The 27,588-nt window shown below is 41.0% G+C and overlaps 1 protein-coding gene across 1 annotated transcript in view; it reads left to right on the top strand.

Annotated features, from left to right (window-relative positions):
• Positions 1 to 27,588, top strand: part of NEB (nebulin) — a 198,051-nt gene that overhangs the window by 2,002 nt on the left and 168,461 nt on the right. Inside the window, exons 4-17 of the mRNA XM_080669929.1 lie at positions 3,236 to 3,277; positions 5,401 to 5,598; positions 7,775 to 7,882; positions 8,357 to 8,461; positions 9,028 to 9,132; positions 9,824 to 9,928; positions 14,464 to 14,568; positions 18,524 to 18,628; positions 19,264 to 19,371; positions 22,123 to 22,239; positions 26,210 to 26,314; positions 26,396 to 26,503; positions 26,587 to 26,691; positions 27,077 to 27,175. Coding sequence (XP_080526055.1) covers positions 3,236 to 3,277; positions 5,401 to 5,598; positions 7,775 to 7,882; positions 8,357 to 8,461; positions 9,028 to 9,132; positions 9,824 to 9,928; positions 14,464 to 14,568; positions 18,524 to 18,628; positions 19,264 to 19,371; positions 22,123 to 22,239; positions 26,210 to 26,314; positions 26,396 to 26,503; positions 26,587 to 26,691; positions 27,077 to 27,175 — 1,515 coding nt within the window. The remainder of the gene's footprint in view (positions 1 to 3,235; positions 3,278 to 5,400; positions 5,599 to 7,774; positions 7,883 to 8,356; positions 8,462 to 9,027; positions 9,133 to 9,823; positions 9,929 to 14,463; positions 14,569 to 18,523; positions 18,629 to 19,263; positions 19,372 to 22,122; positions 22,240 to 26,209; positions 26,315 to 26,395; positions 26,504 to 26,586; positions 26,692 to 27,076; positions 27,176 to 27,588) is intronic.

The following is a 27,588-nucleotide window of genomic DNA, read 5'->3' on the forward strand; positions in this document are numbered from 1 at the left end:
ATGGTGTGTACGGGAGGCAGCTAATCGATGTTTCTCTCTTGCATCCATGTTTCTCTCTTTAAAATAAAATCGGTAAGCAAATAAATAAGTTAACTCAGGATGCTCCCAAGAAAGAGTTGGAACCACAGTTTCCCACCAACTCCATTGCATTTACCCAAGGGAACAAAACTAGCTTTGCATTTGAATTTTGAAAAAGAACAAAGACCACAGTGGCATCTTGAAAAATTCGCTCCAGATTATTGGTGGATGTCTAACATATTTTACAAAGTTGTTGTTTATTTCATATATATATTATATAATTTTGTTTTTATCATGTTATGGTTTTTCTTCACCAGCTCTTGCCTTTAGTTCCACATCCATATAAATATACTGCTATGGAATATAAAAGTGGTTAATAATTACTAATTGATGGTATTATAAATACATATATGAACTTGGAGGCAGTTTTGAAAATCTGTGCTTTTAAAAAAAAATGAAAATAACTTTAAGAGCTACCTAGAATCAAATTTCAAATGAAAGTGCCAAAATTTGTCTTTGGAAGATTATTTTATGGACCAGTCTATATCTCTTTGTTTGTTTGTTTGTTTGTTTTTGTTAATTCTTACCTGATGATTTTTTTCCATTGATTTTGTTTTAGAGCAAGTGGAAGGGAGGGAGTGAGGGGGAAAGAGAGAGAGAAAAATCAATTTGAGAGAGACACATTGACTGGTTGCCTTCTGCACATGCCCTGACTGGGGCCAGAAATCAAACCTGCAACCCGGGTACATGCCTTTGACCAGGAATCGAACCCATGAGCCTTTGGTATGTGGGCCAATGCTCTAACCACTTAGAAACACTGGCCAGGGCAGGACCAGTCTATATTTATATGAAGAAATTTTTATTTTATTCTACAAATAAAGTTGCTTTTATTACTGAAACACACACACACACACACACACATCCCAGAATGAATCTCATCCAATATAACATTTAAACTCTCTGGCTTCAGTGACAAAGGCCACATTTGTCAATGTTCAAAATTATCACTAGTGTGCATTTCACATATGTCTCTAAAGGGTTGAATAATCAGTATCAAACACTAACACAATTATAAAGTAAATTGCCTTTCCTATGATGCTAAAACCAGGAATACTTTTTAGCTTCCAACTTAAACATCCCTTGACCTTCTTAATATAATTGTGTTCATCAGTCACTGAAAACTGTCCTTAGCAATGGACTCGATTGATTTAACGAGATGTCATAAAAATGGAGGGGGTTATTTTTAGGCCTCTCGTCCTTGCCATTTTGTCCCCATTACTGCTCTGGGTCTGACCAGCAGGTGCTAAACTAATAGACTTCCTGCCAGAGAGTGTTGAACCAAGGTCTCTCTGACCTCAAAAAAAATGACACGAGAATGGGGTGGTGGCAAATTTGAGAAAATAGTCAGGGGAGAGTTCACAAAACAGGCAGGAATTTGCTTTTAAAAATACATCTCCTAGGGATCTTGGACATCTAAATAAAATTGTACTGTCACTCTACTCAAATTTAAATGAACTTGGAAAGAAAGAAAAAGAAGCAACCCATGTATTGTCTAATTAGTGGCAGAGCTCTTTTAAAAAGTGAGACTTGGCAAACAAGTTAACGCCAACCATTTGGGTAACGTTGCCTTTTTATAAGCTTATTTCTAGGGTACATTTACCAATCATGAGCGCCCAGCAAAGGTAAAACTGGATGGCTACCAAAGAGCTGCTTTCACTTGGCTGCTAGCAAAGATCCAAAACAGTTATGAATCATTCTTTCAAGTTTAATATTTCTTCTCAAATCACGGATGTTTTGTATGGCCAGAGGAATGGTTCCATTGGATCCGCCTCAAATAATATTTCCCACAGTGTCCAAAAGGTATTTCGCAGGGATGAAGCACCAGCATGTGGAAGATATTCTCGGTCCTGTAAGTGCTTGTGATTTCTGTTGCCTTGTGTAAGGACACAGAGATGGAGTTAGATTTCAAATAAAAAAAAAATAGTAAAGGAGCAAAGAAAGTGCAAGAGTGAGGGACATTAGGCGAGGTTTATACTAATTTTACTGCAAGTGAAATGGAGCATGTGGCTTATTGACAATGGGTCAATAACTTGAGAGTTCACTGAGTCAAGGGCAGAAGACAAAAGGCCACCGAGGGAAATTTTTTGTTCAATGGTTTTTCATTTCCCCGAGTGTATGTTTTGGTGACAAAGAAAAGACAAATGAAGCATAAAACCTTTACTTTTTTTTTTTTACTGCGAAAACGAGCCAAGTGTTTCATTTTCATCCCCTTCCTGTGTGTCTTGGCCTAAACCAGTCTTCCTCCTGCTCCCCCAGCTTGGTGGGCTGAGGCTGGGGGCAGGATTCCATTCTCCTTACGCATCTGAAACAAAATGTCAGCCAGTTCCTATCCGTGTCTATTTATTGCTGGTGATGTCAGAAGTAGAACAAAAGTAGATTCGATTTCAGGTCCCGGCTGCAGGCACCTCTGAGCCATCCGTGGCAAATTGCTGCCCAACTCCCACGTTTTGTGATGAGGAATCTCTCACTTTTTCTTCCCTCCTGGGCATTTGTAAATGTCCCTTTTAATACCCCTTTAGGATCATCACACCACTGGAAAGGGATTTGCTTGACACTCTGGAAGAAGCTCATTACTTAGCAATCAGGGTGATCTAGGGATAATTGAGATGTGTCTATGCCTTTGGATCTATTATTTCCATGACACAATCCATTTAAACATTTTATTCACACTGAGGTTTCTGTTTTGCTTTATTATTAGTTAGCCAACAGTGAGTTTCATCAGAGTTTCTCTCTGATTTTAGCATCATAGGAAAGGCAATTTACTTTATAATTGTGTTAGTGTTGATACTGATTATTCACCCACTCCAGGTATTGTTATTATATTATTTCCCCAGCAAATTCTACTTGAGTACCAGGAGAAAAAAATGTTACTTGTACCAAGGAAAATAGCCTCCCATGACTAGTAACCGGCCCCAGACACCTTTCTCATCACTCTGCATCTCCTTGTCCTGTCTGATGGCGTCTGCTTCAGCTTTCCCGAAGTTTCGCCGACTTAAAATGGGGTCCGGAATATGAACAGGCTCCCTCTTCTGCTTCCTTCCCCACATGTAGCAAACCAAAGTGGGCTAGTGAAATAACCCAGGTGGGGTAGCGGAGGCGGAGGAGAGGTGATTTCTGCTTTGGTTCTCATGACCACACCTTTGTGCTCTATTTATAGTACTACACGGAGGAGACAGTCTACGAAGAGGTGCCGGGTGAGGTAAGACCCAGCCCACACCTGCATGAACTGCACGCTCATTAAAGCAGGAAGAGCCACAGAGCAGGCAAAAAGAATCTGAGGATCACTTACCATGTGCGCGCTCGGCAGCTGGGGGTACAAGAAGGAATGATACCTGTTTGACAGGCTTTATCTCCGTTTTTGCCATTCAACCTCTCCAAGATGCTGGGGGATGGTTCGCCCCATAGTTCATGTGGTATTTTTGATGCAGGTGAAGCTAATTAGAGTAACATCAGTGGCTATCACCACTCTGACTGCAGCAAAGGGATGGCCTTGAACTTGTAATTCGCATTGGGACCAGTAGGTGTGCTGTGTAGAGTTGTAACGTGTTGGGCACCATCTCTGCTGATAGGGATGGTGCCTCTAACCCTTTGTCCTTGGCAGTGTCATAAAATGCTACTTAGACTTTAGGACATAAGGAATTCTGAGAAAGCCATTCCCATATCCCATATTGAAGCGTTTTCCCCCAAGGTGAAATATCTCACGCATGCCTCATTTTCTACATGGAGATGTTTCTCCTGAGCATGACAAACAATGATATGGATGACTAACCCTAAAGCCTACTCAGAGAGCCTGTGACTTCGTGGAAACTAACATCTGTAGATGCTGTAAATTGGTTAGTTTTTCATGGTCAACCACACATCTATATCTATAAAAGCCTTAGCAACCCAACGACCAAACGACCAGTCAACTGGTCACTATGATGCGCACTGACCACCAGGGGGCAGACGCTCAATGCGGGAGCTGCCCCCTAGTGGTCAGTGCGCTCCCACAGCAGGAGTGCCGCTCAGGCAGAAGCTGGGCTCAGGGCTGGCGAGCGCAGCTGCAGCGGCGTGGACCTCTCCCGCCTCCACTGCAGCACTACCCGAGTGGCGGTGGCAGCAGGTGCATTGGGGCCTGGATGAGCCAGAGCAGCACAGCGCATGGCGCCCGCCCCGGCTCCTCCCTGGCCACCTGCTGCTTCACGCACTGCTACACCCCTCGGGGATGTCGGACTGCCAGTTTCAGCCAGATCTCCGCAGCGGAGATCCAGTCGAAACTGAAAGTCTGACATCCCCCGAGGGGTCCTGGATTGTGAGAGGGCACAGCCCAGGCTGAGGGACCCCAGTGGTGCACAAATCCATGCACCGAGCCTCTAGTCATAAATAATGAGCAGAAAGCAGCCTATTAGCAATGGTCTGACAACACTAGAGAAAGTTGTCTTAGATACACAATTTCCTTATTACTTAGGTTTCTCTTCTCAAAATTGATGCTAGAACTCTGCCTTTGATCAGGTGGTTTTAGCTGTAAAGAAAGTTATATTATGAGATTGATTGAAGACTTGGCTGCTTATTGTCTTTTCTTACATACAGTATTTTTAACCTTGGACTAGACCTGAACTTTGGGCCCCAGTTTCTTCCACTAGAGCTTTTTGAAAGAAACAGTAATTTCCCACCTACCACATACATAGGGCTGTTGTGAGGATAATTACCCCATTATGTTGTCATCATTATTCTTGTCCTTTATTAGTATAAATGGCATTCCAGTTCACTTTAACTAACTTACTAAGCCAAGAGCATGGTGATCACTTGTAATATTGTTGTGATTCATTTTTTATAAAGTTCATTATTCTTTGTTTCATACTACAGGGGAGAATGCTTAAATATCTGCAGAATAACTAACCAACTTTTCCTTAGACTTATTTAAAAGTTAATATCAAAGTCAAGAATGTGAGCTTTATTTTATTGTCTTAATCTTTTGTCCTCTGATCCCAAGTTTGCTTTTACTTTACCCAATCAACTTTAAAATATTTTTAAATGTTCAAGAATACTTTACTTCTTATTTTAATCCCACCTTAAAGTGTTTGAGTTCCTTTCTGCAAGTGGAATTTTAAGGCAATATTGTAAATTAATAAGAAGCAACCGTTCTACTCCATGCAATCTTGAACAATCAACAGTATGTATGTGACATAATGTGCTTTCAAATGGATATAGTGTGTGATTTTCTGCTTTGGCCTATTTTAGTTATGGAGAAGTAACACCAGGGATATAAGTCAGAATACCAAGATCATGCTTACTGCAATTTTTACTTTTATAACAATGTTGAATGGTATGTCGAATTTTCAGACAATAACAGAAATCTATGAAACTACGACGACAAAGACAATATCTGACTATGAGCAACCTTCGAAACCAGGGCTGGCCCAGCCAGAACCAGCAAAGCCGGCCGAGAGGAAGAAGGTTATCAGGAAGAAAGTGGACTCTTCTAAATTCATGACTCCCTACATTGCACACAGTCGGAAAATGCAGGACCTCTTTAGCATAGTAAGTTTAACATGACTTCTGCTAACCTGGATTTATTACGGAGAAATTACTGATCTCAACCAACTCTGTTTTGGATGCTGGCTGGATTCTGCTCCTTGTATGAGACAAAATTATTTTGAAGAAATATATACTCTTGCGAGCCTTGAGGTTTCCTTTCCTGTGATTTATTTGTACCATTGCAGCATCAGGAAAAGCATGCTTGTTTAAATTATTCCTGCAAAATAAGCATTAGGCCATTTATAAAGCACTTATTGGAATTTATTGACAGATAGCCAATCTAGAAAAATAAAATCATAAATACAGATTTAGTTGACATCGGTTCATAGAAGCTACTAGTAAATGGCATCTATTTAAATAATGAGCAAGATGCCTCTTAAGTAGGTCTCTAAGAGATGGTTGGTGAAGAACATGTAGTGTAGAAAACCAGGATCAGACTAAGAAACTAAGGATCGATGTAGGGAGCGGCTATAGGGTTAAGCCTCAGACTGACCTGTTGGCAAAGCCACAAACAAGTCCCAGCTTAGAGGGCACAGCCCTCTTAACATAATCAAGCTTGACCTTATGACTCCCCCTAGATCCTTCCCAGGTAGCTAATGGGCTGTGGGAGGTGCAGCAAGTGCTGCCAAAACAAGTGAAACTCACAAGAACATTGTAACTGTGGTGACCACTACCTTGTTTACCTCTGGCTATAAAATAAAGCATCAGCTTGCCATCTGAATCTCTCTCTGTGGCCTCAGCCAGGTACAGGAGATCCACCAAGCCCCAGCTTATTCTCTTTGTCTGTCTTTTCTTTAATCCTTTGCTGCCCTCTCCCGCCGCAGGCTCACCGAACCCTTGGCTGTGCTGGCCCAGCACAGATAAGAATGTTCAGCTGTACCCTAGAACAGTGGTTTTGAACTGTGGCTGTATGGTTATAAACACCTGGGAGCTTTAAAACTACTAATGCTGGGCCATTCTGGTTTTATCAGTCTGGGTTTGGGGCCAGTGTAGAAGGATTTTTAAGAGTTTTTCAGGTGATTCTAAGGTGTGGTCCAGGTTAGGCATCACTGCTCTTGATGGCCCCTGGTCTTTAAAGTTCTGTAAGTTACACTGATTGGTAGCAGAATCAGATCCATTTGAATGGATCTAATTTGTTGATTGTCTATGGAGGGCTGAGATCTCACTAGGTAGCCTGATTGCATGTCCTTTTGAGGGGCAAAAAAAATGTAAAGTATCTCAGGGAACATTGGTTTATATAAGACTAATGTTTACTAGTATGTCAAAAGCATCCTGTTGTGGTTGGGCAATAAATATTTACTTTTGGTTGAGTGTTAACTTTTGGGGACTATTGAGTACATTTCTAGTTCATATTCTTGAATGATCTAAAACTTAGATTTCTAAAAATAAGATAACCTTGCCTTTTTTATCACTGTAGTATTGAGCAAAAATAGAAATTATTTTTGTCAACTAATTGCCATAAAAATATCATTAATTCAGACACTGATATCCTAGAATTTCTGGTAGACTGAGCAGAATGCTAGCAAAGGTTTTTAATATTTTAAGAGTGGTTAGTAACTAAATCAATAATATAATTTAGATTGTTGACTACTCCACTCATGAATACTCTTGAAATATTAATAATATAATAAATTATGCATATTATATATAAGGCAAAAACTCATTGTATATTTAGCAGAAACAATAAAATTGCATTTCTTTTCAAAATACTCCATAATGGAGATTTTCCATTAATTCAGGTGGTGTGTCAACTATCCAGATCACTGAGTTTAGCTGCAACTTTTGAATTGAATATTTTTGCATTGTATTAGCAGTTAAATCTTTTCACATTTGGTTCCATTTCTGTATTTATTTTCTAAAATTATTGCATTTCAAGCTTTTTATGTGTGCACTCAGACAATAAAAACATTAAGAGAGTCATTTTAGGGCATATCCAAGACAATAGTCTGTAATATCATTTCTACCGTCTCTATTATACAAGCATGTTTAGGAAGAGCAATTAACAAATCTATTTTAGTGTTTGCTGAGAATCAGAGTAGAGGACAAAAAAAATGCTGTTAAAACTGATAATTGTTATAACTTGCAGATTTGCTTTTTATCAGATGGGGATGAATGCATTGCCTGAAATTTCTGCTGCTGCATTATAAGATTTTAGGCTAATACCTGCTATTCTTTTCAGAATAAATATAAGGAAAACTATGAAAAAGGAAAAGGACAGCCATCCACCATCACAACAGACACCCCAGAACATCGCAGAATCAAGAAAGTACAAGACCAACTCAGTGAGGTGGGCGGCATTGTTGAAATAAAACACAGACACATATACAAATACGCCTACCACTGGGAATTGGCTTTAAGTAGGTGTGGAGAGAATAAGGGGTTGAATTACTGTGAGCCAGTTCAGGAATCCAGAGGAAACATTGGCCATAGATGATGCTGCTCTAAATGTGAACCCAAAGAGGCTTCTAAAAGCTTGTTCAGAGAGTTAATTTAAGAGGTAATGTGCTTTGGAAGTTCCAACTCACTGTGGTCCTCCCTACTGGAGCACAAGGAGGCTGACATTCAGCCAGGAAAGCAGACACACAGTAAATACAGGGCTCTGCAGATCTTCAACGATCATAGTTTTCTACTGGAAATAAAGAAACTTTGCTTTGCGATGCAGACATAGAGTGATTGGGTAGATGCTCTTTGTTAAGATATTCTTTAATATACTCATATGGTCTTGCCTGTCCTGAATTCTAACTGGACATTATTTCTGCAGGTAAAATATCGAATGGATGGTGATATTGCTAAAACTATCTGTCATGTAGATGAAAAAGCAAAGGACATTGAACATGCAAAAAAAGTGTCGCAGCAAGTCAGTAAGGTAAGGTCAGGGGATGGATGGCACTGGACAGGCCTGACCCTGCTCGCCAGCCCCACTGCATCACAGGCACTGTGAGCTCTGAGTGCACACGTGTCAGGGAGGTTGCCCAGATGACCGAGTGGCCGCAGGAGCTAGGTGGATTGGAGAGCCCGTGTGACTCCATTGCAGTTGCTGCATGGAACGCAGTCCCCGTGTTGTCAGAGTCTCTTACTTTTTAAGGAAGTTGGAGCTGAATTTTTATGATAAATCTGCAAATTTTAAATGTAGGGAACTAATTAAAAACACTTTTTGAAAACACCATGTAAATAAAAAACACACACATGTGTACCATCCAAATTCAGACAATAATGGATAGGTTGCAGCATTTAAAAGGAATCTATAGAGAATAAGAATCATAATTAAGTTTTAAAAATTAGATTTTTTTTTCAAGAAAAAGCTTACTAAATTGGAGGAAATTATTATGGGATGTTGGTGTGGTAGATGTTTTCCTAATCGATGCTAGAAAACTTTGTTCTCAATCCTCATGTCCACAGGGAGACATCAAACCCTCTGCTCTTTTCGTTTAGGTTTTATACAAGCAGAACTGGGAAGACAACAAGGATAAGTACCTGCTTCCCCCTGATGCCCCTGAACTTGTCCATGCCATTAAGAACACAGCCCTGTTCAGTAAGGTAAGGGCCTCTTCTTTGTCACCCCTCTATCTCCTGTTTCCCTACCATGTCGTTTAGAGGATTATTCCTAAACTCTTGGTAATCTGAAATACGGTTCTCCAGTCATTTTGTGAGTCGCCTTGAGACCTGTGGGGCTGCAGGGGCAGGGCTTGGCAAGAAGGAACTGAGAAGAAAGCCCTGGGCGGAGCAGAGGAGAGGGTCCTATCAGGAACCTGAGCCACTTGGGGGAGGAGTAGGAGGCAGGGGGCAAAGATGCTCCTGAGATCCAGCTCTGCTAGCCCACAAAGCAATATTTTAGTGTTTCTGTAGACCCTGTGCTACACTTTGGATATTCCTGGCTGTCACTCTTACGAAGGGTCTATTTTGTGACAGAAACTATATTAATTAGCTTCCTGGCTCCTTACACCTGCACTGGCCCTTGTTGCAGGAAGTAGGTAAAGCCACAGAGAAGAGATGAAATAGAATTAAACTCAGCTGCTCTTCTGTCAGTAAGATTTGTCAGGAGAAGCAGGAGAATCTATTAATAACTATGACTTGGATTGAATGGGAAGGGGGAGGTGATCTGTGAGTTCCATTTACCTTTGCTCTCACCTTGCCCTTGGTTCTTTATGCCATTGATGGATGAATTGAGAATTATGTATTTCTTGTGTGATTTCATTTTCTCACAACTTTTCACTCTTTTCTGATATAGAAACTATACACCGAGGAGTGGGACGCAGACAAAAGTTTGTTTTACCCCTATAATGACAGCCCGGAGCTGAGGAGGGTTGCCCAAGCCCAGAAAGCTCTCAGTGATGTAAGTGGACTGCAGTCAGCACCATTTGTAGTGTGCACTCGGGCGCCTCAAATACATCGTCTGGCCAGAAGTTCACTGCAATTCTTTAGAACAGACTAAATGCCATTATTGCAGAGGAGGAATATATCTAGAATCATTATAGTTTTTATGTCTAATTGGAATTACATTTTATCATTTATTTTAGATATAATTTAGTCCAATTCCCTTTTCTTACAGGTGAGGAACCTAAGTCTAAGGCCACATAGGTATTTTAGTGGTAGAACCCAGACGGGAAGCCTGGTCTTATGGATCCCAAGGCCAATGTTCTTCCCACAAGAGCATGCTCTCTTCTGTCCCCTTGGCTGGAGCTGAAGTTTTCCTGTATAACAGAGTAGCATTTTTAAAACCCATTGGAATCACCGCCACCTTCCCAAGTTGATTTGCTATCCTAATTATAAAGTCAGAATTGTGGCGTGTCCCCTGTTTTCCTGCATGGGGACTTGTCTGACATACTTGACCAAACGTGTGTAGTTTTCCCACGAAGACCTCTTGCTCTCGGTGTAAATAGAGGATCTTACAGAGTTAGCAGAAATGTTAGCAGTCCCATTGGCTAGAATTTTAGACCTTGTAAGCTGTTTATTAGAGGAACTTTAAAGCCCTGATAGAGTCCTTAGGGTGGGAAGCAGCAGCAGCAGAGGGCCTTGCATGGGCCCAGCACTTCCCCTTGTTTGAAGTTGCTTTATTTCTTTGCCCCTGGATTTGCTAGAGGCCACGCTGAAAATTCAAAGTCGTTAGGAGAGCACTCTATTATAAAATGCCAAGTTGTTTTTCAATTAGTTGTCAGCTAGATCCCTGGAACTTATATTCAATATGAATTTAACAAGCCAGTTGGCATTTTAAAACTTATTGGGATTTATTTCTAATGGATCTTACCATTCTATCTTGCCCTGCACAAAAATTATATATACTCATTTCATGGTGTATCCAACTTTGGAGTTCTCATTTTTATCGCCTCTCACTTGATACCACCTGCAAATTTAGTGGATGTATTTTCTATCTTAGGTTGCATGTAATTGTTTAAAATACAGCAGATATATTCTTATTCTTGCATATGATAAGCTAAGAACTAAAGAAGGTGTAAAAATTGTAAGGCCATCTAGTGTGTCAATTCTAATGTGTGGGGACCTCCTGCTTTTCTTTTAAGGTTAGCTTTTTGGTTCTGTATCTCATGAATATGTAACATAATGTGACCTTTACCAAGTGATCAATTTAGTTATTGAAAGTCCAATATGCATGCATCCCTGGCAGGACAGAAGCATACAATAAGCAGTTTTCATCATTTGCCTTGAAAAACCTATAGCCAAGCCGGTCAGATGAAATTGTTATATATTAAACTACAAGAAAAAAGTTAAAAAATACAAGCTCTACAGTCTAATACTTGCTAAGAGAAAGACAAGACACATGTGAGTAATCAGAGAAGGCCATGTGGAAGTGGTAATTTCAAGAGAATGGGCAGTGATGAACAGGAAGGGCATTTCAAGTAGAGAGATCTCGAACAAAGGGATAGGGGTGAAATGAGTTTGGGGTATCAGGGGACTAAGAAAGTGAATGCTGTGGGCGCCAAGTTACAAGTGCACTTGTAAGAAACTGGCACCAGGACCTTGAAAATCATGCAAAACAGCTTTAATATGATATGGTAGGCAGTAAGAGGCATCATAAGATTTTGGGGAAACCTCATTACAAGATAAAAGTAGAATCTGGAGAAATATTGATGGACAATATGATAGTTTGGGACTAGGCAAAATCATAGGAGACTGTTTGTATAAGACTATTTTAGTAATATAGATGAATCAGAGAGATGATGGGGACAAAGAGGAGGAAAAAAATCTTAAGGTAATAAGTATTTAAAAAGTGTCAATGATATTGGATATTGGAAACAAAAGAGAGAAAGGAGCCACAGATGAATTTATTACCAAGACTGGCAGTCAGGATGGATAGCGGTATAACTGGTAAAGATTCATTAGTTAAAGAGAAATAGAGTTGAAATAATGGAGGGAATATTCAGATCAAGGCACCCTATGGATAAATTAGAAATTTAGTACTGTTGCATAAATGTGAGATGACAAGAGATTAATATTTGAGATTCATCAAAATGTAAGTGACAACTGAAGACATAAAAATGTATGAGGAAGACAAAACAATGTATGACGAAGGGCCGAGTTGTAAAGGACACCCACACTGTGGACATCTGGAAAGGAGCCAGCAAAAGAAAGAGGGGACAGATGGTTGGAGAAGTTGAAGGGGAACCAGGAAATGTATGTCATGTAAGCCTAAGGGGAGGTTTCCAAGAAGACACTTAATCTCCTAATGTCTCCCTTTATCCTCAAAGTGGAGAGATGAAGGGTTGCCTCCATGCCACTCTAGTGCTATGGACTTTGAGCAATTAATGTTGACCACATCTTTTGAGATAGCTCAATAGAAGACATAATGAAAGTGAATTATAATAAAGGTATGCTTTTATTTTATTACAGACTAAGTATGCACTAAGTATCAGATTACTGACATGCCTATTAATACTGCTGTCAGCATCATGAACTTTTACAATTATTGGGCACCAAGCAAGCTGTTGTTCACAGAATATACCACTGGGTAGGCATGTAGATTTCAAGCTAAGGGTTTGGGTTCAGAGGATCCCTCTTCTTCTCCTGTATCTTATTCCTGTGTTTCTTTTAACCCTAATTATCATGATTTCTTTGTTATCTAAGTAAAGATTAAGTAAACACTAAGAGAGTCCTTCAGCTGATCCAGAGCACAAAATTTTAAATAGACAGAATTCTGAGCAAGGTTCCTGAGAAATTAGGACTTCTAGAACTGATTTCTCAGAAAGCTCTTGACAGGATGTCATACTTAATAAGCATTTCTCCTGGAAGAATATTCCTTTCTCCTTAAGGACTTAGGCAGTCATGGAAAATGCAGGTTGCCCTATGCCTAACATAGGTCTTTACTCATTTAAAAGAAATTATGCACTGGAATTCAATGAATACATTTAAAAATCTGTCTTTTGTATCTTACTTGATTTAATGTTCATGAAAGCTTTTGTTATAGATACTAGGTAGATATTATTAGAATGAGATAGAGTTAGACTTGGTTAAAGCATGAAGAAAATGATTGGGACCTTGGAACTATATACAACCTCTTCACTTTATAAATAAGGATATTGCCAGGTGAAAGGAGAAACAGGGGAGGTAGAAGTCTCATAGTTGAGTAGTGAACGAGTTGGGAGGATGTTTCTCTTCTATAGACTTGCCCCGATGGCCTCAGTGCATAAACCACACATTCAGAAATTAGTCATTGAACCCTCAACTCTAGTAAGGTACTGTGGAGGCCACAAAGCTTCCCAGATGATACCTTATGTTCTTTGCCGTCCCAGAGCTCACAATCTAAGGAGAGACATATGTGTAAACAGCCAGTTACAGTGTCATCTGATGATTCCTATAAAGGAGGTAAGGGCTAAGTAAGTTGAGTGAAAACACCAGAGAAGGTCATGGAGTCAGGGAGGGCACAAAAGAGGAAATTGTGCTTGTCCTGAGACCTGGAGAACAAGTAGCAGTTTGCAGGCAGGTGGAGAGAAGGTGGAGTTGGGGCATTCCAGAGGAAGGAAGCAGAATGTGTGGGATCCAGAGACATAGAGGGCTTCATGTGTCTGGGGATCTGTGCATGTTCTACATTGTGCTGGTCTTATGCCCTGCAAAGGATCTTCCCCTCTGAGCCATGATGGGGGTGGGAGAGGCAGGGGAAGATAAGTGTGTAGGCTGTCTTTACTCTATGAAAGAGGAAGCTGAGAATAAGATGGAGTTGATTGGGCTTAAGGACAGTGTTGCAGTTTTTGACTAGCTCTTGGGAGTAGAGGCTGACCAGAGGTACACATGGGATGTTCAAGCTTCAATAAAGGCAAAGAGGAAATTGGATAAATTCCGAGTCCTGGGCACAGAGCCCCAAGCAAGCTGTTATTCACAGAATATATCGTTGGATAGGCATGTAAATTTCAAGCTAAGGGCTTGGGTTCAAGCGGCTCCTTCTTCCTCCTCTGTACCTTCTTCCTGTGACCCTTTTAACCTTTCTTATCATGTTATCACTACCCAATCCATAGATTTTCTTCAGTAGCACTCAACATCCTGGATGTAAGTAGTGTGTGGATAAGTTAATCCAGAGCTGGCAGTAGGCTAACGGGTGTGATGGAAAGACAAGAGGTTGGGAGTTAAGGATGCTAGTTAAGAGAATAATTTCAGTTGCAGATTATGACGTGGAGTCAAATGGAAGGAAACAGATTTAAGGCCAATAATCTTGGAGAGGAGAGAAAACTCAAAGAGAGAAATCACCAGTAATGCTGAGGGAAGGCCATTTAACATCTACAAGGATAAACTGTGGCTATTGGTACACTAAAGTTTAAAATTCAAGTAAAGATAAAAACATAGTCTTTTTAAAATGTCAACATATGGAACATGAGAAATAGAATAATTATTGATGGCTCATTTACATCCCTTTCTTTTGGTCAGATTTCCTACAAAAAAGGTCACATTGAACAGCAAACGCATTTCACATCTCTGGCGGATCCTCCAGATATAGTATTTGCGAAGAAAGTGAATGATCAAGCGAGCAAGGTAAGTAAACAAGACTAGAACACTGGTTCCCTTGAAAACTCTGCTTAATAATCTCAACCTCACCCTGGCTGGGTAGCTTAGTTGGTTGGAGCATTGTCCCGATAGGCTAAGGTTGTGGGTTCACATACACGAAGCAACCAGTAAATGTGTGGACAGGTAGAACAACAAATCTCTCTCTCTCTCTTTCCCTTCCTCTCTCTCTCTAAAACTAATAAATTGAAATTTAAAAAAAACCTCAATCCTCAGAAAAAATAACTAAGGTGAAAAGATAGAAAGTAAACACTGAGTATTTTTGCATATGACCATAAAAATGCTACAGCAAAAGCAATACATCCATGAACATCATAAAACTGTGAATAAATGTTCAGCCAGCTTGACGACTTAGTGACTGGTAAATATGAAAGCTGTATTTTGAAAACAGAAGCAATGTCCTAATATCCTTTTACATTTGACTTATGGAAGTGATATGAACAGATAACCTAGTAACTACACGGAATCTGTTTTAACCCAGTATGAAGACCCCATATAGTTTTATGCTCTCAGTCAGACTTGGAGAAAATAAGAATGTATGAGTGGTCTCTCAGACATAGCTTAGATTGACAGCTGTGGGGAGGGCACCTCATAACTTGCAAGGCCTTGGCAAACAGCCTGGTCAGCCTATATTTAGGCTGGTAAACTAGCTCTGAGGAATGCAGAGAGACAGATGTTCAGCTGATGAATAGATCCCTGATAAATACCCTTTTAAAAATTGGTCCAAATGGGGCCACTTTCTCCTGGGATACTACTGCTTTTAAATAAATACTTTTCTTTGCCCTCTGTGGAGTTGAGTCTCAGTTTGTTCTTAAATTTTTTTATGTACAGTAAAATTTCACTAGTAGGAATACCATGAATCTGAGATTTTGCCCAGGGCTAAGCAGAAATTAACTTCAGAACTGTTCATAAAGAGATGGCATACTGAAAGGGTTGACATTGTAAATAAAATCAGGGGAGCAAAGACCCCTGATCTTTGGAAGAAAAAGAAAAAGCTGTTTTCAAATAGTCATTTAGAAAGAAAAATAAATCTATTTTTATTTAAAGCACTAGAGACCCAGTGCATGAATTTCGTGCACTGGAGGGGGTCCCCTCAGCCCAGCCTGCACCCTCTCCAATCCAGGACCCCTTGGGGGATGTCTGACTGCCAGTTTAGGCCTGATCCCTGGACATCCCTCTCACAATCCTAGACCGCTGACTCCTAATTGTTCACCTGCCTGCCTGCCTGGTCACCCCTAACTGCCCCCGCTGCCAGCCAGGTTGCCCCCAACTGCCCCCTCCCTGCCAGCCTGGTCACTCCTAACTGCCCCCCTCACCGACCTGGTCACCCCTTACTGCCCCCCCTGCTGGCCTGGTCACCCCCAACTGCCCCCCTGCCAGCCTGGTCGCCCCCAACTGCACCCCCCCGGCCTGGTCGCCTCTTACTGACCCCCCCTGCTGGCCTGGTCACCCCTCATGGCTCCCCCGCTGGCCTGGTTGCCCCACGCAGCCTGCTGTTCAGTCTTTTGGTCATCCCTCACTAACTCTTCTGCCGACCTGGTCGCCCCACATAGCCTGCTGTTCAGGCATTTGGTCATCCCTCACTAAGACCCCCCTGCTAGCCTGGTTGTAGGCAGCAATCTTGTGAAGGCATGAGGGTTAAGTTGCATATTAGCTCTTTATTATATAGGATATTTTAAAAGATATCTTACTAAGACAACATTCTTTTACCTTATTGAGTATGCACTGTGGGTATTTGAAAATGATTCTTAAAATCACTTTCAAACTCCCTTATGAGTCTCTTTACTAAATTAGGCTGCAAAGGGGAAGGCCATACCTTTCTCAGCAGTTAACAAGCGCCAGCCTCCTCTCTCATAGTGAAAATCTTCCCAGACTTGGGAGGACTCAGGAACGGATTGTGAGAGACCCGCCTCCACCCGGACCCACTTGGGTTCTGGGTGGGATGGGATGACAAGCTTTGATTCATGAAGGTCGAGAAGGGGGAAGGACTCTGGATAAGGTAGTCTTCCAGTCTTATTCTGCATCTTGGTTTAATATGTTTAAAAACATCAGACATACATCTCTTACTGTGAGAATTAATCTCCTACTCAATTTTGCTTAACAAATCTACATATGTGATCCTTAGTTCTAAATAATAGCCCACTTTGGGACCTCATTAAGAATATTTGCCGCCTTCTCAACCTTACATTTTATTACAAAGTTCTCCATATCTCAGTTTTGGGGTGCATCGGGCCCAACTGCTCCCCACCCCCAACCCTAGAGTTTTCTGCCTTTGACAGCAGGCAGAGGAATGGCAGTATCTCTGCAATAGGAGATCTTAACCTCTGGTGTGTGCACATCAAGTATCTCTGAAGTTGTAAGTATTTATGGGCATTTTACAGTTTTCTCAAATTCCTGATAAGGTCTATTCTCCAAGACGTTTAGAAACACTTCTGTAGGCTGTCTTAACAAATTGAAAAATCAGTTTTTATTGACTTCAGTTATTTAAAGCTTCAAAAAAGAAGAGTAGGCAAACTAATCAGCAGTATAAAGCAAATTTTATCTCAGCAAAACTTTCCATTGAAGAAACACACACACACACACACACACACACACACACACACACACTTTTCTTCAGAGTTTCTTACTCTCTTTATGTTACAATTATTATACCTCACATTTGTTTATCACTGTAGAGTTTATAAACCATTCTTCAGTGTATGTATGACCTTATTAAAAATTCCTAACAATCCTATGTGTACATATTATTGTCAGCACATATGGTTAAGAAAATTGAAGCTTAGAGACACTAACTTACACCTTTGGAAATGATGGCATCAAGTTGTGGGCCCAGAGCTTTTTAATTCAGGTCCAGAGCTCTTAAATGTATAGCTATTAAAACCACTTGGTTATTAATTAGCATATTAACCTTTTGAGAAGGAAGGACATAGAGCACTTGAGAGAGGGGTGGAATTCCTTTACCTCAAACTCACTGTCTTTACACATCAGTTACCCTTAGTACTTGTTCTGCTAAATGTATATTAGAAAACCACTTTATTTTTCCTTGAAGAGTGTGATGGGGGATGGGGAGGTTCGGCATACAAACACTTTGAAACACATTGGTTATGTCTGTTAACACATTCTGTGAGCCAAGGAGGGGAAACTGCTCTAACCCAGCTCTGACTCCGGCTCATGTGCTTAGGTTTGGGGTTGGCTAGGCTAATTCAAATAACACTCAAGCCAAGGTCGTTCAAAACCACATACCATGGCCTCAGTTCAATTTAGTGCGGTTGATTTAGTGCGGTTGAACAAACATTTATAAGGTAAGTTCTGCATGCTGCATTTGTATCAGATTCTGAGGATGCAAAATGAAGAAGACATAACTCCTCCCTCCAAGGCTTTCACAGCCTAGGGCTCTGGTGCTATGGTGTCTGGGACCTATGAAGAGATCCCAGTTTAATTTTTTAATTACTTTCCAGTTTTCACTAAAATTTCTTGAAGTCTAAATGAGTCTCATTCATTGGCCTGCAAGCCAAATTTTGTTATGGTATTGCTTTCTATATAACCAGAGGTTTTGTTAAAGCTCACAAAGTAATGGCTAAATTCATTTGGCATGGAAAGTTGGGGTTGAGTGGTTTTATTATAACAATTAATTACAAATGGAAGATACTTCTGTCTCTCTCCTTCCTCAAACATCAGGGAACACCTGTGAGTTCTGAAATGAACTAAGTCCCCAATCTCAGTGAGAGGAGGAGGAATTAGTACCTCTATTTCCCTCATTCAGCTTTCTTGTTGGGTAAATTGACACTGTATTGGAAGATTTGAAGACATCTCTTAAGGACCCACGAAAGGTCTAATCAAGATATTTTTGAAAGTTAACCATTACCACTTGATTTGCACTCTTATGTGTTAAATCCTGGATTTTGCTTGTCTTCTTTTCTGCTAGCTAAAATACAAGCAAGACTATGAAAACAAAGTCAAAGGCAAATGGAGTGAGACACCTTGCTTTGAAATTGCAGCCGCCAGGATAAATGCCGATAACTTCAGCACAGTAAGTAGAAAGGGATGGCTGGAAAGCCCTAGTCTGAGAGGGGATCCTTCCTTTATGATTTCTAGCCACCTGCTGCACCCAAAGTGATACTGGAAGACCTATGTCCTGGCACCTCTTCTTGGGAGCAAGGCTTGTGTAGAGTTCCTATTAAGAAAAGAAATACCACAATCTTTCCTTTTCTTTTTTTTTTTTTTTGAGAAATATTTTTTTTTATCAGATACCATTATTCTTGCTTCAATTCTCATAGGAACAATATGGTCTCAAAGTGAGTACTGATCAAAAGGGCCCTTTTAAATTTATTCTTTGCTGGGAACCTAAACAGTACATGTATGAAACTCATGAGTTTCTTCCAGGTTTTCCTCACTGGGAAACAGAAGCCCTCTTAAGGTCTTTGTCCCAGCCTTTGAGAGTCTGTTCTTGGAGTCTGTCTTTCACCTACTGTAACTGCTCCAAACCCCTGTTAAGTTGCTAATTGTTTTGGTGATGGCACCACATTCTGTAATTGAAATCGAACTTGTGTAAGCCAAGAGGGGCACGGTGTTGGGTATCTTCTCTAAATAGCCTCTGTCCCCCCATGTAAAAGCCTTACGCAGTTTTCCCCCACAGAGTTCTTCAGTATGTTTCATGTCTTACAGAGGAAATATCATGAAAGCTTTGAGAACATGAAAGACCAGATCTACTTCATGCAGACGGAAACACCGGAGTACAAAATGAATAAACAAGCCGGGGTGGCAGCTAGCAAGGTATGAGGAAATTCTCTCGTTTATCTTGATCACCTCAGTGTGCGTGAACTTCTTATAACTCTTGTTTTTGTATGTAATAGAAAAAAGAGGGGGGGGGGACAAAAAAGTGCTTTGGGATTGTAATAGGGCTACCAAATTCAAAAAATTTTTTTGCTGTGTATGAGCATTGACAATACCCAGTTACCATTCCCAAATCTCATATAGTAGAGGACTTTTTTTTTTTTTAATATATTTTATTGATATTTTTACAGAGAGGAAGGGAGAGGGATAGAAAGTTAGAAACATCAATGAGAGAGAAACATCGATCAGCTGCCTCCTGCACACCCCCCACTGGGGATGTGCCCGCAGCTAAGGTACATGCCCTTGACCGGAATCGAACCCGGGACCCTTCAGTCCGCAGGCCGACGCTCTATCCACTGAGCCAAACCGGTTTCGGCAGTAGAGGACTTTTGATACCCAGAAGTAGAAATGCTATAATTTCATACATAATGCAGAAGAGGGGTCTTAAGACCCCCTCAGGAAAAGGCAGTTGAATATAGACCCTTCCACACTCACCACTACCATTATTTTTCTTACATTCCGATGAACTGGTGGAAATGTAGTCATAGACAACATACATGAATCCATGCATAGGCTCAGGCATGCTATGGAGTGACTTTGGTAAATCATCAGACACATTGGAATTCTAGAGCAGGCTGGGCACTAGAAAGAGCATAAACTGCAAAGCCAAACAGACTTGATTCTAACCCTGGCTTTGGCTCTGCTGGAGGAGTGAGAGAAGAAAGATCACATAATGTAAGAGGCTGTTTCAGTATCCAGGTGCAAAACAGTGAGGTTTTCACCCAGTTGGTGTGGCTCAGTGGTTGAGCATTGACCCATGCACCAAGAGGTCACTGGTTCGATTCCCAGTCAGGGCACATGCCTGGTTGCAGGCTCAATCCCAGGTAAGGAGTCTGAAGGAGGCAGCCAATTGATACTGATGTTTCTCTCTAGTCAATGTTTCTATCTCTCCCTTCCTCTGCATCTAAAATCAATAAGAACATATTTAATAAAAAAATAATAAAAAAAACACAGTGAGGTTTTCAACCAGGAGGGTAGCAGGACAAGTGATGAGAAGTATTTTGCAAGTTGAGCTGGCTCGATTTGATATTGGGTTGGATGTGCAGTATGAGAGGAAAGTTTGGCCTAAGCAACTAGATGGATGGGGTTTCCCTTTATCCAGATAAGAAAAACTGTGAAAGCAGTGATTTTTTTTTTTTTGCAAGAGAGTTGTGAGCTCAGCTTCAAACATGTAAGAGATGCATTTTAGACATCCAAGTAGAAATGTCAAGTGGGCAGTTGATTACACGAGTCCGAAGTTTCAGGGGAGCTGTCTAGCAAGGTTGTATAAAGTTGGGAGTTATCAGCATACGGATAGTATTTAATGTCATAAGCATGGAGACCATCAAGGGAATGAGTGGGGAATGTCTAAGGACTGAACTCTGGAGTGTTCCATGTGAAGATGTCAGCGAGATGAGGTAGGAGCAAAGTCCAGAGAGCGATTTCTCAGGAAGCAAGCGGAGGGAGAAGGCAGTGATCAACTGTATCACATGTTGCTGAGATGGATTTATCAGTGTATGGTCCCTGGTGAATCTGATGAGAGCAATTCAGTTGAGTGAATGAGAAGAGAGAAATAGAAAAATAGGAATATATTCAACTCTTTCAAGGTATTTTGCTAAAAAGAAAAGAAGAAAATGGATGAATGTGTGAAGAGGGGACTTTTTTTTTAAAACATAAGGGGACTTTTTTCCCCCCAAGGAATACATAACTCTATGAGACAGAGAGAGGTTGTCTTCCATCCCTGGTGAGCCCCCTGTGTGGTCTGTAGGGGGGAGGGCGGTGCATCTGGTTTTCAGTTGTGTATCTCCTGCCTTTGGATATCAAGCTGATTGCATTTGTTTCCTGGGGTTCTTAAATGTTGATAGATTATCTGGGATTCTTTGAGCTCATCTATATTCCATGGTTATACTGGCTGAACAAATGGCTAGCCCTAGGGATTATGGTCAGAACTGGGACCATTTTCTCCTTCTCCTCTTTTGGACATGTTCCTGACAGGGGCTTGTGAGCCCTCATGTAAAGCCTCTGCTAAAGCTGGAAAGGACAAAGGTGCAAAGAGGAAAGGACAGAGAGAAAGGTGAAGTTGCCACCATTCGTCCCAACCCCAGCCCTTTCCTCCTCTCCTGCCTGTACATTAAGTACAGGCTCGCTCACAGGCATGGCCACAGATGAGACATGAAAGAGTAGATTCATGGTGCTTTCTTCCTTTAAAAATGTGTTGGTGGATAGGCAGCTGGATGTTAAGAGCTGAATCAGGGTTCTGGAGCAACAGGCATCTGGGATATGTGCTGTCATTATTTGTGTATCTTTCTCTCCCCCATTATTTATGTATCTATCTACCTGTATCTTTTAGGGCAGGGACCATGTGTTATTCTTTTTTGTATGTGTCCCAGAGCCTGGCATGTAATCGATATTGAAAAATATCATAATGGAGATTTTTAAATGAGTAAATGAGTGGGAAGAAAAGCTATCTTGGAAATGTATGCAGTTTCTCTGCTCCTGTTATTAGTTTCTATGAGTATTTTGTTTATAAAATGTCAAGCTGCCATTTTTTCTAGAGAGAAAATTGATTTGTGGAACTATGTCATAATATTCACAATAGAGATGAGAGCAAAAATAACCTGCAGAGTTTATCACTTTGTTTCACTCCCACAGGTAAAATACAAAGAAAACTATGAAAAGAATAAAGGAAAAGCAGATTATAATGTACTTCCTGCTTCAGAGAACCCACTGCTGAGGCAGATGATGGCAGCAGGAAATACGCTAAGTGATGTAAGTATATTCTTATCAAAAAGTGTGTGTGTGTGTGTTTAACCTTAGCTGAAAGAGAGACAAACTCTCTCTTTTTCTATTGTGACTAAATGCAAATATAACTTTGCAAATGCTTTAAGGTTCTGGTGCAGCAGTTCCCCTGGAACCATCTAACCGCAGGAAGGCCTTGGTGCCTCTGAGCATGGCGTGTCAATTTGTAGGGGTGGGGGCTGTGGATCAAGTTCAAGGGGCAGGGAAATCTCACTTGCTTCTAGGCTGCAGGTGCCTGAGCCTCCCTGACTAGAGTCCATTGTAGGAGACGTGCTGTGATTTTTGACAGAGGCAGAAGGAGAATTTGAAAGGGGAGGAGAGAGGGAGAGAGAGATGACACAGCTCTGTGCCCTGCCCTTGGGTTCCTCATGCCAGCTGCTGGGAGAAGGAGGAAAATGCCCCCTGTTGTACAGCTGCTCCCCCAGCTCTGCCATTGTCTCCTCAGATCTTGGCCACAGAAACGATCACCTGCAGACAGCAGGACTTAGAAGACCACTCCCTAAATCTTCACAGGAATTACTACTTGGAATTGTCAAGAGCTTTACTAATCCATTTGGATTAAAATAGATTAGATAAATTAAGAACTGGGCCTGGCATTAGCAGCCCCAGTCAACTTTGACTCTATGTTTAAAGAGACTAACCACGTGATCAGTTGAGTTTTTCCCTTACGGTTGGGTTATATTAAGTTTTCCCAACGTTTGAGGATTATATGTGGCTCTCTGGGTGGGTTTGTTATCTTTTCTTTGTCCCCTGGGTTGTCAGCACTGTGGAAATGAACACATGTGATTGAGAAGTGGGGTGAGTGAGTGACAGGTGAGAGAGAGTGTAGATGGATCTGTCCATGTAGCTCTGTGGGGAAATCAATGCCCATCTCCTGCTTCCTACAGAAAGGCCATCTTTATCAAACATATAAAAGCCAAGGTTTAAATCCACTCTGCTGATAAAGGCAGGAATGTCAAAATATTAAAAACGAATAGCACCATTCACAATTGCAAAACCCAACGTGAAAAACTGACAGCGACCTGCTGTCTCAGTTGTGCATCTGCACTCCAGTCATTGTGTATGGCCACTGTTACAGCAAAAGACAAATCCCGGAGTGGAAGAGGACTTAGCTGATTCGTGATATGAGTTCTTATATACACTTTATTTTATGGTACAGTACCAAATTTTTCCTTGGTAGAAGGAGGAAGAGAGAGTGTGTATTTATCAACATTTAGTAAAGTCTTTTATGAAGGTTTGTTTAAAAAAATGAAAAATTCGAGAAACCAAGATGGCAGCATAGGTAAGCACCTAAACTGCTGCCTCGCACAACAATTTCAAAACTACAACTAAAAGACAGAACGGACACCATCCAGAACCACAGGAAAGCTGGCTGAGTGAAAATTCTACAACTAGAAGGAAAGAGAAAAGCTCACAGAGAATTGGAGGTACGGCAAAGGGTCTTTGTGCGCGCAGAGAGGAAGGGCGGCTAAGTGCGCGCAGAGAGGAAGGGCGGCTGAGAGCCTGGCTGACTTTCTCTGGCAGAAGGGGGAAGGAAGCCCCCGACCGCACTGAACCCCAATTCTGACTGCACTGAACCCCAGTTCCAGGCGAGCCCCTGGGGACCCATGCTCTTACGGAAGCAATTTGGACTCTCGGGCGGAGACTCGGGAGCCGGGGAAGGTAGAGGTCTGAAGGCGCGCACGTGCTAGTGCACACAAAGGCTGCGGAGGTTGCCACAGGCTTTCCCTAGTGGAAGGGAGTCAGAAGCTCCTGACTGCACTGAGCCCCAGTTCTGACTGCACTGAACCCCAGTTCCAGGCGAGCCCCTGGGGACCCACGCTCTTGTGGGGGGAATCTGGACTCTTGGGCGGAGACTCGGGAGCCGGGGAAGGCAGAGGTCTGAAGGCACGCATGTGCGCGCAAGAGCAGGGCTGACAGGAAACCAAGACTGTCTGCTCCGCCCTGAGACTCCACCCCATCCAAGCTGAGCACAGAGGCTATTGCAATTTGGCAAGTCTAATCCTATAAGGCTGTCTCCAGCACCGAACTTCTCCCCAGTGTAGACACAGCTGATCCTTACAGCCAACTGGCCTGGAGGTCAATTCCTCCCAGTGATACCAACAACAATCAAGACTTAATTACAACAAGGCTGTACATACAGTCCACAAAGGGGTGCGCCAAGAGTGTCCACCTCAGGTTAACTGGGGAGGCCGACCCACTGGGCCATATAGGAAACCTAGCACACAAATCTACCCTACCAACTCAGGGAAGCAGTGAAAATGCGGCGTCTCTCACAAACGAAAGAAATGGAGGAAAACAAACGACTGGATATAGAATTCAAAACCACGGTTATAAGGCTTTTCAAGAATATCCTAGAAAAGGCCGATAAATATAATGAGACCCTTGAAGATATGAAAAAGGACCAACTAGAAATTAAACATACACTGACTGAAATAAAAAATATTATACAGAGACCCAAAAACAGACTAGAGGAACAAAGAATTGAAATACAAAGAAGCAAAAAACACTCAACCGAAAAAGCAAAAAGCAAAAAAAAAAAAAATCCAAAAAGTTGAAGATAGTGTAAGAAGACTCTGGGACAACTTCAAGCGTACCAACATCCGAATTATGGGGGTGCCAGAAGAAGAGAGAGAGCAAGATACTGAAAACCTATTTGAAGAAATAATGACTGAAAACTTCCCCCACCTGGTGAAAGAAATAGACTTACAAGTCCAGGAAGCGCACAGAACCCCAAACAAAAAGAACCCAAAGAGGACCACACCAAGACACATCATAATTAAAATGCCAAGAGCAAAAGACAAAGAGAGAATATTAAAAGCAGCAAGAGAAAAACAGTTAATTACCTACAAGGGAGCACCCATACGACTGTCAGCTGATTTCTCAACAGAAACTATGCAGGCCAGACAGGAGTGGCAAGAAATTTTCAATGTGATGAATAGCAAGAACCTACAACCAAGATTACTCTACCCAGCAAAGCTATCATTCAGAATTGAAGATCAGATAAAGAGCTTCACAGATAAGAAAAAGCTAAAGGAGTTCATCACCACCAAACCAGTATTATATGAAATGCTGAAAGGTATTCTTAAAGAAGAGGAAGAAGAAGAAAAAGATAAAAATTATGAACAACAAATACATATCTATCGAGCTTCACAGATAAGAAAAAGCTAAAGGAGTTCATCACCACCAAACCAGTATTATATTAAATGCTGAAAGGTATTCTTAAAGAAGAGGAAGAAGAAGAAAAAGATAAAAATTATGAACAACAAATACATATCTATCAACAAGTGAACCTAAAAATCAAGTGAATTAAAAACCTGAGGAACAGAATAATCTGGTGAATATAATAGAATCAGGGGCATAGAAAGGGAGTGGACTGATAATTCTCAGGGGGAAAGGGGTATGGGGGGTTCAGGAAGAGACTGGACAAAAATCATACACCTGTGGATGAGGACAGTGGGGGGGAGGTAAGGGCAGAAGGTGGGGTGGGAACCGGGTGGAGGGGAGCTATGGGGGGAAAAAGAAGAAACAATTGTACTAATCTGAATAAAGATTTATTAAAAAATAAAAAAATAAAAAAATAAATAAATAAAAATAAAAAAATGAAAAATTCACTGTTGCCCAGAATATTCCTGTTTGTTGTGGCCCCTGTAGTGAGGGAAAGGTATGTGAGTTGAGAGACAGAGAATAGCAATTCAGAAATACACAAGAATCTCCGTAACTAATTAATTTTTTTTGAAGAACCTTAAAAACTTAGGCCTCACAATAATCGCTAATAGAAAAGGCTTATCATTCATGACACCCCCAGCATCTAATTGTCAGTTTTTAAGGCAGTTAATAGGGGCTATTTTTTTTTCTTCTTTGGTTTAGTGTTGGAAAATACAAATGCTCTCATCAGCATGGGAGTGACAGGAATTTAACTAATTTTTTTTCTTTACAGAAACGGTACAAGGAAAACTATGAAAAGACAAAGGCAAAGAGCATAAATTACTGCGAGACCCCCAAATTTCAGCTGGACGCAGTTCTGCAGAAATTCAGCAGTGATGTAAGCAATCCTACGACTACTCCTGTTAAAGAAAAGACCCATCATTTCACAAATAACTAAATGAAATGCCTTGTTTTTCAGACTAAATATAGAGATTCCTACTTAAAGAATATTTTGGGACATTATGTAGGCAGCTATGAGGATCCGTATTATGCACACTGCATAAAAGTCACGGCTCAAAACAGTGATGTAAGTTCTAAGACAATTGCTTCACTTTCCAAATTACATGAACACAATGGTTGCATCCTTATGTCGATTTCTTTTCCTTGTAGAAAAACTACAGAGCAGAATATGAAGAGGACAGAGGCAAAGGCTTCTTCCCCCAGACCATAACTCAGGAATATGAAACTATGAAGAAACTGGATCAGTGTAAGGATGTAAGTCTGTGGTGTGAACTGTGGATGTGACTGCCCTCCATGGCATCTCATGGTCAAGATATCTTTAAAATTCTGACATTTTTACAAATAAATGCAACCCAAAAAAATGAAAGAAAATTTATTTTATAGTAGATATACTATTTTTTCTATCATCCATACATTTCAAGAGCTAATTCTAGCTGATTTTCCCTAAGAAGTGTTATTGGGCATCTGAAGATATGGGAGAGTTTCTTGTATACTGTAAAAGTGTCTCTCACAGATGCCGCAGTCTAATTAGAAAAAAATAAGTGTTTTATTAACGACAGGTTCTGCTCACCCGTCCTACCAGCCACTGTGGTTTTGACAGGTGATATCTGCTAAACTCGATTCATTTCCTTGCCCACAGCACACCTACAGAGTCCCTCCAGATAAGACAAAATTCACTCAAGTAACCGACTCGCCTGTTCAGCTGCAAGCCCAGATCAATGCCAAACAGCTGAGTGACGTAAGTTCCTTGACCTACCCAGGCAATGCCGTTATGAGGGAAAATGTAGCATAACTCTATACAGAAAATCCAGTAACTTGTCACAGTTACACAAAACGCTATGTAAGTTGTATATTTGTGTAATCACCTAAAATATTTTTCCATTTAGTTGTCTTTTATCTTCCCCATCTTCTTGGGTGGATAATAATTCTAGTAAAATGGTTCTATAACGGAGACTGATGTAGCTCAATGCCTTGAAGAGAACATGAGTTCTGAAGTCAAAACTGGACTCAAATTCCAGCTGTCTAGGCAAATCATTTAACTTCTCAGGCCTCATACTTCCTTTTTAAAACTTGTGGTTGTTTTGAAAATTAAGTGAAAGGAGATGTGTGCATAGTCCACATCCTGGCCCAGAGCAGGTATTTAACACCTGG

The sequence above is a fragment of the Plecotus auritus genome (genome assembly GCF_963455305.1).
Source record: "Plecotus auritus genome assembly, chromosome: 5".
Classification (NCBI taxonomy): Eukaryota; Metazoa; Chordata; class Mammalia; order Chiroptera; family Vespertilionidae; genus Plecotus; species Plecotus auritus.